Below are 10,326 nucleotides of genomic sequence, written 5' to 3'. Positions count from 1 at the left end.
CAGGGAATTATACTTTGACAGTGTAATAGTTAAGAATTTTGGAAGCTAAAGCCTAAAAGGAACACATTAGACCTTGTATAGGAATTCACATTCAGTATTTAATGTATTGCAGCACAGCATGATCACAGAGCCCTTCCTTCACCATCAGGCAACCAGCTTTATAAACTCTTACTTCCTCATCATCCAGTCAGACCAATCCAGCCAAATGGGTTATGCTCCCTGACCAGCATAGACTAGGTCATCACCCCTTATATTTATCTGTGCTGACATCAGTCTGCCAGTATTCTGTCTGCAACTGGAAGGAGCTTCTGTGCTGTGGAGCTGAAGCCCCATTAGGAAGAAGAAATTTTGGGCAGCTCCTGCGATGAAAGTCACATCTCTTTCCCTCAGTAGAGCAGATCCCCGGACTGGGGAGGACTTCCAATGTTTCTGAAGAAGAGATTATCTTCAGCAGTTGCTATCCTTTCCCTACCTCTCCAGTTTGTTTGTTTGTTTTAACCATTAGAGAAAAAAATTAAGTGCCATAGTTTAGCTTTTTCTCTGCTGCTCCTTCGTGCTCAAAAAAAAAGCCAGGGGAATAGGAAAGAATCAGCTATTTAGCAGGACAGCAACTGGGAGGTTATCGAGCTCTTCAAGAGCAGTTGTGGTGAATGGGATGTAATTTTTCCCTCAGCCTAGGACTGTTTAGGTTGGTGGTACGGCCCTTCTCCCAGAGCACAGCGAGCAGCCCCTGCTTTTTTCTTGTTCATGTGTCAGTTGATGTTGATGAGCCTATTAGGTAGTCCCACACGATACAGAAAGTAAAATGTGCAGCCAAGCCGCACACTTTACTTTCAGAAATTAACGCCTGCCAAAGGCAGGCATTAATTTCAGCCAGCACAGGGAAAATGTACAGAAAAGCAGAAAAAAAACCTGCTTTTCTGTACACCCTGCAACTTAATATCATAGCGATATTAAGTCAGAGGCCCCAAAAATAAGAAATCTTAAAAAAAAAAAAAAAAAATCTACCCGTGGCTTGGAAAATGGACACTTAATTTTGCCGTGGCTGTCAGCGGGTTCGACAACCAATGCCGGTAAAATTAAGCATCAGCTGTCAAACCCGCTTCTGTCAAAAAGGAGGCGCTAGGGACGTGCTAGTGTTCCTAGCGCCTCCTTTTTACCACAAGCCCTAATTTGCACACCGTAGCTTCCTGAATCTCATGCCCAGGAGAGTGGCCTGGGCCCTCGCCGGCTCTCCCGCGAGGTTTTCTGTATCAGCCCGCAAATCATAGAAAGCAGCAGCTACATAAGCCACCCCAGCCTCTAAATGAGCTGACTGCATGGCACCATCTCCTGTCAAAGCCAGATCCTGTGCTTTCTGCACCCCACACAGACAGGCCCTCTGCATCAAGCTGGCGCAAACAGCAGCCCAAAGACTCAGCATGGGGCCTCAAACATCCGCTTTAGATGAATCTCCAACTTGCGGTCCTGCACATCCTTCAAAACAGCAGCCCCCGCCACAGGGATGGTTGTCTTAAGTGATCGCCAACACCTTAGCATCCACCTTCGGTACCCGCAAGATCTCCAAAGTTTCCTCCAATCAGCGGATATAGCTTCCCAACTTCCTGATCTTAGGTAAGGGAAAGGCACTGGGGGGGGGGAGGGGGGGACCCTCAGCCCATCTAGGAGCAGACTCACGAGTCACTTTAACCCCCAATTCCTCCAAGACCTGAGGAATAAGAGGGCATAGTTCCACCTTCTTAAATAAAAATGGACATCTCGAGGATGATGCCCCTTCGATATTTCATCCGGGTCCACACCCGGTGCCACAGTCACCTCAGCGTCTGGAACCACCCCCCTAGTGGTCCAAAGGAACATCCTGCAGATCATCCATGTAGTCTTCCCCCATCCCTGGGGTCCACCTACATCACCACCTGATACAGTCCCCGACAATGCAGTAGGTCCGTAGACCCCCTGCAACCCTTTTAAGCTTCTTTGGCACATATAGGGGAGGCCCAACTCACTTACTTCCCCCTTCCTTGCCAGGAAGGCTTTATGCATCAAGAGGATACATTTTGGCAAAAATCTCTCAGGGTCATTCGTTCCCTGCTCCAGGCTGTCATCAGAGTAGTTTTCCCCCCCCCCCCCCCAAAGTCCCCCTGAACCACAGAAGAAAATGAGGGAGGGGAATCTCTGGATTCCCTAGTTAAAAAGGACTCCTGCCCATGGCCCTCCACAGATCCAGCCACCTTGCAGGCCCCCCCCCACCCCCAGACCCCTTGGCTACAGACACAGACATACCCCCCCCCCCCCAAGGTTGGGAAATCCACTTCCCCAGTGCACCCCCACCGAAGAACCCTCCTATCTCGAAGCACAACCAGGTCAGAGGGAGCAAGAATTCGTGTAGAATATAGCCTGCACATGCGGCACACAAGCGGTTCGGGTGATATACCACATGCTCCCATACCGATGGCAGCCCTGCGGTGTGCAAACACAGGCTGGCCTCAATCACCACTCTGGTGCATGCTTTAATTATTTAGCCTTGCTGTGCCATTTCCGATGCTGTGGAAAAATCAGCTGGACACCCTTGCGGAAAAAGACCACTGCTCTCCAGCCTCAGCATGGCCCCCAGAGATGCTCGAGAAAACAAATGCGGCCACACCAACCGCTGCCGCGCCTCCTTCACTACAGGCCTGGCCACTAATGCCGCACTCCCTGGGACATATGCAGACTGGCGCAGTAATTATCTTTTGTCTGCAGAGGCCTGCAGCCCTTGCTGCCTCATGGCCGTACCTTCCACCCCCCCCCCCCCCCCAGCAATCAGCTGTTTGTCTGCTTTTTTTTTTTTAAACTTTAAAATCACAGATCAAAAGGAAAAAAACAGGGGTTCTTCCCTGATTCCGGGGCCTTGCAGACTGAGGCCTCGGAGGCCCTGAGGGAACCAGTCCCCTGGCTTTCACGACCTCTGGCATGATGCAGGTGAGCACAAGGCACGGGTTCCCAACCCCCCCAGATGCCCGGCTCAACCCAAGGGATGGCCCATCAAGGAGCCTAACACCTAGGGAGCTTCCTCCGAAGTTCTCCTACTTCAATTTCTCTCTTAATCTCAAACTGCAGGGTTGCATCTCTACCATCTGCTGGAGTCAGAGAAATACTGACAGGACTGCAGGTGGCACTCTTATGTAGCAGTGCCTCAAAGACAACCAACAAGGACTAAATTGCACAGGCTGGGTAAACAAATAAGCGTGCGAGTGGCTTGCTTATTGCGGCGGTTACTACCCCATACCAATTAGGCTTGATACTTCACTTTTATGCAGCTCCAGCACTGCTCTCTGCATCAATGGCAGGGGTGGAAAGAAATTAGAACTAAAAAGTTACCAATAAGGGACCTGACCTCAGCGGTCAGAGTAACAGATAAGTATGAGAAAAACAACTGTGAAAGCTTGCTGGGTAGACTGGATGGGCCGTTTGGCCTTCTTCTGCCATCATTTCTATGTTTCTCTGACACCATCTGCTGATGGGGAGGCAAAATCCACTTGTCTGGACTGATCTGGATAGGTTCAGGATTGGGCTGTTTGATCAGGCCAGGTAGGCTGTGCATCCCACTGCCTTTCGGCATCTTGAGACAAAAAAAAAAAGCCAGCAAAAACAGACTTACCCCTAAAATGGGAAAACAAAACACTGAATAGGCTGAAGACTATTACGGTCAGGACTTAAGCACCTACACAAACAGTGTTAATCCCTGAAAGATAAACAAAACCCCCTTCAAATAAGAGCTCTTGGTCTGCTATCTAGGCACACTTCACTATAGACAAAATTTGTAGGAGCTTGGCCATGACAGTAAGTATAAAAGCTGCATCTTCAAAACAAAAAACCATCAGGAAGAGGCTTGTCCGCAATCATCTGTCCAATAGCTGGAGACAGAACAGTGGCTACATCAGATTCCATTTATGACGTATATACAAGTGTCCTTTAAGAAAACAAAAAAACAAATTCACTCGACTCCAATTAGGGGACAAGTGGACTAAACCCACATTCTTGACTGGTAGAGCAAGAGGACAAGGAAGAGTCAAATACCAAACACACACAGGTCTATTCACTGCCATCCTGTCATGCAAAAAGAAAACTTATTTTCAAATCACATCAGCTAGTCAGAATGATATCCAAGAACATTCAACAAATACAAAGGCAAACAATGACAGTTTATTTAGCTCTTTATATTATAGATATTTCAATCACCAGATTCACACAAATGTTACACAAAAGGAGAAACATGGCAGTGATACAAATTATAAAAATTCTTTACAAACTTTGCTGTACAAAATAATTTAAAATATGGTTGTTTAATGGACTGACACAGTCTATATAAAACATTCCCTGGAGAATTATACAAGTATACAATAAGGCGTCTAGGCTTGTTCCTTCTTTAATATTTCAAAAAAAGGATGCTTCAAAGCTTCTGCAAGAGTAATCCTTTTCTCTGGGTCATACTCCAACATTCTTCGAATGAGGTCAAACAGTTGCTCATGCTCCAAATCATGACACATCATAAATTCCTGGGGGAAAAATGGTTTTAGATGGGAGATTATACTATCATTGCAGTATGCTGTTGAATGCATAACATAAGATGTATTGGATTGTGAAGTTATCTGCTACTTATATGAAACACTTGCATTTGATAGGGGTGCATATAAAAGCTTGTTTGCTGTTTTTATTCATGTTAGTCATTTAGTGCACACTAAACCTCCAAAAACTATGCTTTATGCCATTTTCAAACTATAAAAACAAATCAATTCCATGCCGATTCCAAGAGCATATCCCTAAGCATTGTACTATCCTCTCGAGTAGTGTCTCAATGTCTACCTATGATTGATCTCATATGGAATCCTCTTAAGTTAGCTCCTTTACAAAATTAAATTAGTTTTCTTACCTTCAATGGTTTACAGCGTCTCCTGACGTAACGACCTGCACTACTATGTTCGTCCCAATCCAACTGGTCATGGCAAAAATATTTGCGTTTCCTGAATGTAAAGGCAACAAACAGGTGTTTTCAGTGACAATTGAAAATGCCAGTGCCCTAGTTAGTTTAAAGAAATACCATAAGAAAATCATGAGAAAAAAAATTCCAGAGTGAGGTCTTGGAAAATTTGTAGTCTCTTCCTGCTGACAGGTAGGCATAATAGACTTGTTTGGACTGGTATTGCAGGATAAGGAAAGACTTCTTGTGAAATGCATGCATAAATGACTGGTAACACTGAATATATTTTCACCAATATCTTTTTTTTTTTTTTTTTTTTTTTTTTAAAGAAAATGTAAAAGTACTCATTTTATCTGAAGACCAACAAGATTTATATAAAATTTATAAATCATTTTCCAGACTTTACAATAAAATCTGCCAAAGCGATGTACAAAGTTTAACACAAAATAAAACAAAACCATAATACAAAAGCATATTGCAGTGAAATACTACTAGAGGAAAGCATACATTACAGCCCTTGATGCATTAAAATATTTTCTGCTTTGAATTGCCTATTTCTTGCTTTTGTGATCTGGCAATTAAGCCCATAGCCCTTATTTGATTTGCTTTTACCTTCTTAAGAATCTTAATCTTATAAAATGAGTTCCTTTAAGCCTTCACAGGCAAAAATTTTAGGAAGCTCAAAATAGAAAATTTATGCAATAGTTAGACTGAAATAATTTTTGCTCTTAAGCAAAGAAGATTAAATAGTTAATTTAATGTTAAAGTCACATACTGGTATACAATATACTTACCGTGTTTTCTGAATCATATGAACTGGAATAGGCCCCAGTATTCTCTCCATCATTGCTAGATGCTCTTTACTATCATGTGTCTAGCAAAATGAATAAGAATTCAAAATCAATATTGAAGTATTTATTTCCAATGACGATCTTTAACATATTTCCACGGTCATGTAAATGGAGAAATTACTCACCTGATAATTTCGTTTTCCTTAGTGTAGACAGATGGACTTAGGACCAATGGGTATAGTGTGCTCCTGATAGCAGTTGGAGACGGATCAGATTTCAATCTGACATCAGCCCTAGTACATATACCCCTCAGGAAGCTCTGATCCTCCGTATTCTCTTCATAAAGCAATTGTGGATATATGTGTGACTGAACTTGATTAACTTGGTTAACTTTGAATAACTTGAAAAACTTGGTTAACTTGATTAACTAGAACTGGTTATAGCTGGAGACCGCCAGTGCACTCAACCAAGAACCACCGACACCCGACAGGTATGGTGTCTTAGAGGGAAGCTTGGCTTCCCTGTGTTTGTCTTGCTCTCGGGGATTGTCACCCGAGGTTTCAGTGTTTGCCGGCAGCCGTAGGCGGGATGCTGAGTCCATCTGTCTATACTAAGGAAAATGAAATTATCAGGTAAGTAATTTCTCCATTTCCTAGCGTGTAGCAGATGGACTCAGGACCAATAGGATGTACAAAAGCTACTCTCAAACCGGGTGGGAGGATGCCCGGGGCCCACTTAGTACTGCCCTTGCGAATGATGTCCTCTACAGTCTGAACATCCAGGCATTAGAACCTAGAAAAGGTGTGAATGGAGGACCATGTCGCCGTCCGACAGATCTCGGCAGGTGACAGCATCTTGGTTTCCACCCAAGATACTGCCTGGGTTCTAGTGGAATGGGCCTTGACTTGTAGAGGTGGAGGCTTGCCTGCCTCTATGGAGGCTGCCTTGATAACTTCTTTGATCCAGCGGGCTATGGCTGCCTATGAGGCTGCTTCCCCCTTCCACTGGGAAGGACGATTAGGTGGTCCGACTTTTGTACGGATTCTGACCTTTCCAGGTATCGGACTAGGATTCTCGAAGGTGGCGAGATTCTTTCGAGTCCTTATGCTTGTCTGGCAATGATAGCGAGATGGTTTGGTTTAGATGGAAGTGAGAAACCACTTTTGGTAGGAAGGAGGGGACAGTGCGTAGCTGTATGGATCCCAGTGTGAACCTAAGGAACGGTTTGACAGGACAGTGCTTGAAGCTCAGAGATGTGACGGGCCGAACAGACTGCTACTAGAAATGCGGTCTTCAAAGTTAGTAGTCGGAGGGCAGACCGCGGATGGGTCTGAAGGAGGACCCTGCTAGGAAGTCTAGAACTAGATTGAGATTTCATAAAGGTAGCAGCCACTTTAGAGGAGGTCAGATCTGCTTGACCCCTTTCAGGAAGCGGGAGATGTCCGAGTGAGAGGCTAGGCTGCTGCCCTCCACCTTGGCTCTGTAGCAGGCCAACGTGGCCACCTGCACCTCGATAGAGTTGAGAGAGAACCCCTTCTGTAAACCGTTCTGCAGGAATTTCAGAATCGTGGGAGGATGTTGCGGTCTTCACACCAGGCTTCGAATATTCTCCATATTCGTATGTAGGTTAGGGAAGTGGAAAACTTGCGTGCTCGGAGCAGAGTGTCAATCACCGCCCCCGAGTATCCGTTCTTCTTCAGGTGTGTCCTCTCAATGGCCAGACCGTAAGAGAATAGAGTTGGGTCTTCGTGGAGGATCGGGCCTTGCTGGAGCAGATCCCTGTGTGAAGGTAGAGGGCTCCCTGTCAGTAGTCTTTGAATGTTTGCGTACCACGGCCTTCTTGGCCAGTTCGGGGCCACTAGAAGTACTGGTCCCCTGTGGTGTTCTATCCTGCGGATGATCCCGCCCAGTAGCGGCCATAGAGGGAAGGCATATAGCAGGACTTCCTGTGGCCAGACCTGGACGAGAGCATCAATCCCTTGGGATTGTGGTTCCCGTCTGCGACTGAATAAGTTGGGAACTTGAGCGTTGGTCCATGGCTGGTGTTCCCCAGCGGTTTACTGTCAACTGGAAGGCTGTGGCCGACAGCCTCCATTCCCCCAGGTCTAGACTTTCTCTGCTGAGGTAATCCACAGTGACGTTTTTTCCCACGATGTGGGTGGCTGAGATCTTTTGTAGGTTTGATTCTGACCATGCCATTAGGGGGTCTATCTCCAGGGACACCTGTTGGCTTCTGGTTCCTCCCTGGCAGTTGATGTAGGCAACTGTTGTGGCGTTGTCCAACATGACTGTCAGATTTGCCCCGGAGTCTGTGACTGAACCGTAGGAAGGCTAGCCTGACTGCCCGTGCTTCCAGTCAGTTGATGTTCCATCCCGACTCTTCCTTGTCCCATTGCCCCTGGGCAGTCAGCCCCTGGCAGTGGGCTCCCCACCCTCGTAGGCTCGCATCTGTGGTGAGCAGGATCCAGGTCGGTGGGGATAGCCTTACTCCCTTGCTCAGATGGTCTTCTTGTAGCCACCATTGTAGCTGGGTTTGAAATTCCTCTGGGAGTTGGAGGCAAACGGAGTAATTTTGGGACATCGGATTCCATCGTGACAGTAGGGAACGCTGTAGGGGTTGCATGTGAGCTCTCGCCCATGGGACCACTTCCAGTGTGATGTCATGAGACAGAGGACTTGGAGGTAGTCCCACACCTTAGGGTGAAGACTGCTTAACAGATTTCGCAATTGGTTCATCAATTTCGTTCTCCTTGTAGGAGTCAGAATGACCTTGTCTTGTCTGGTGTTGATCCAGACTCCCAGGTATTCCAGAGATTGGGAAGGCTGCAGACAGCTCTTGTTTGTGTTGACCACCCACCCGAGGTTCTCCAGTAGAGTTGACTCTGGTGGTCGCTTGATGACTTTCCTCTAGGATTTTGCCTTGATCAGCCAATTATCCCAATATGGGTGTTCGAGTATTCCTTTCTTCCTCAGTGTCGCCGCCACTACAATCATGATTTTGGTGAATGTTCGTGGAGCTGTGGCTAGCCCGAATGGTAGTGCCTGGAACTGGTAGTGGTGGTCCAGGATCGCGAAGCGTAAAAACGCGGATGCTCGTGATGTGCAGGTAGGCTTCTGACAGATCCAGGGATGTGAGAAATTCTTCCAGCTGTCTTATGACAGAGTGTAGGGTTTCCATGCGGAAGCGAGGTACCCTCAGGTGGCAGTTGACGGACCTGAGGTCCAGGATGGGTGGAAACATACCCTCTTTCTTGGGAACGATAAAATAAATGGAACAGTGCCCTGTATTTTCTTGCTGCATGGGCACCGGCGTTATGGCCTTTAGGTCAAGCAATTTGGTCAGTGTAGATTCCACTGCCGTCCTCTTGAAAGGGTCATGGCAGGGAGATTTCACAAACTTGTCTGGAGAGATGTTGTGGAAGTCCAGATAATATCCCTCTCGAATGATGGTTAGGACCCACTTGTCCGAAGTTCTCTCGACCCATCTTTGGTAGAATAGGGCAAGCCTACCCCCTATGGCTTCTTCCTGTGGTTGGGTCGGCTTATCTTCATTGCGGGGTGTGGCTGGGACCTGGACCAGCGCCGGTTCCCCTTTAATTGTGTTTATTCCGAAAGGACTGGCCCCTGCCTGCTCTGTATGGTTTGAAGTGCTGTGATCCCCTGCCCTTAGATGTTCGGGGGGAGGGATGCTGACTTTTCTTGTTCATGTCCTCCGGTAGCCGCGGTACTGGGGATTCACCCCGTTTGTCGGCTAACGTCTCTAGTTCGCTTCCGAATAGGAGGTTTCCCTTAAAGGGCACGCTCGTGAGTCTCATCTTGGATATCGCATCGGCTGACCAGCTTCTGAGCCAGAGTTGCCTTCTGGCTGCCACAACAGACAAGACGCTCTTGGCTGCAGTGCGCACTAAGTCTGAGGTCGCATCTGTGAGAAATGATACTGCTGGTTTTAGTGCTTAGACTGGTGTGCTGACGTTCCTGGTCTTTGATAGGCAGGGACGTGTCACCACGGCACAGCAGACCGCAATCTGTAGTGACATGGCTGAAACGTCGAATGACTGTTTAAGGATGGATTCCAGACCTCTGTCCTGGGCATCCTTAAGCGCCGCTCCTCCCTCGACTGGGATGGTAGTTCACTTTGAAATCGCGCAGACCATGGCATTCACTTTGGGGAATACCAGGAGATCTTTGGCAGCGGGGTCCGGGGGGTACATGGCTGCCAGGGTGCGCCCTCCTTTGAAAATTGTCTCCGGAGCCTCCCATTCCAGGTCAATCAGCTGTTGGATGGCTTGCATCAAAGGGAAATGGCGAGAGGCCTGACGGAGTCCCTCGAGGAGGGGGTTCGCCTTAGGTTCCCCAGAGGCACTTGTGCTAGGGATAGAGAGCTATTTCAAGCTGTGCGCCATGAGATCTGAAAGTTCGTCTTTGGTGAAGAACCGCCTCATGGTTTGGTAAGGTTCTGTTCCTGGAATGATTTCCCCTTCCTCCAGGGAGGTGTCCGTGTCCCTGATGTTGGGGCTTTGAGGCGGTAGAGACACTTCTCTGGGTTTAGAGGGTCCCGGAATGTTAGGGTCCTCTGGG

The 10,326-nt window shown here is 47.2% G+C and overlaps 1 protein-coding gene across 3 annotated transcripts in view; it reads right to left on the bottom strand.

Annotated features, from left to right (window-relative positions):
* Positions 1–4,162: 4,162 nt before the first annotated feature.
* CLK4 (CDC like kinase 4) overlaps positions 4,163–10,326 on the bottom strand; it is a 36,604-nt gene continuing 30,440 nt past the window's right edge. For all 3 annotated transcript variants that reach the window (XM_029584080.1, XM_029584079.1, XM_029584081.1), the window contains 3 exons: positions 5,752–5,831; positions 4,910–5,000; positions 4,163–4,535 (listed from right to left, as the gene is read on the bottom strand). In XM_029584080.1, the coding sequence (XP_029439940.1) occupies positions 4,389–4,535; positions 4,910–5,000; positions 5,752–5,831 (318 nt within the window). In that variant the 3' untranslated portion in view covers positions 4,163–4,388. The remainder of the gene's footprint in view (positions 4,536–4,909; positions 5,001–5,751; positions 5,832–10,326) is intronic.

This window comes from Rhinatrema bivittatum, chromosome 18, assembly GCF_901001135.1.
Source record: "Rhinatrema bivittatum chromosome 18, aRhiBiv1.1, whole genome shotgun sequence".
Classification (NCBI taxonomy): Eukaryota; Metazoa; Chordata; class Amphibia; order Gymnophiona; family Rhinatrematidae; genus Rhinatrema; species Rhinatrema bivittatum.
Note: the sequence above shows the minus strand (reverse complement) of the source record. Positions and strands in the feature narration are given on the sequence as shown.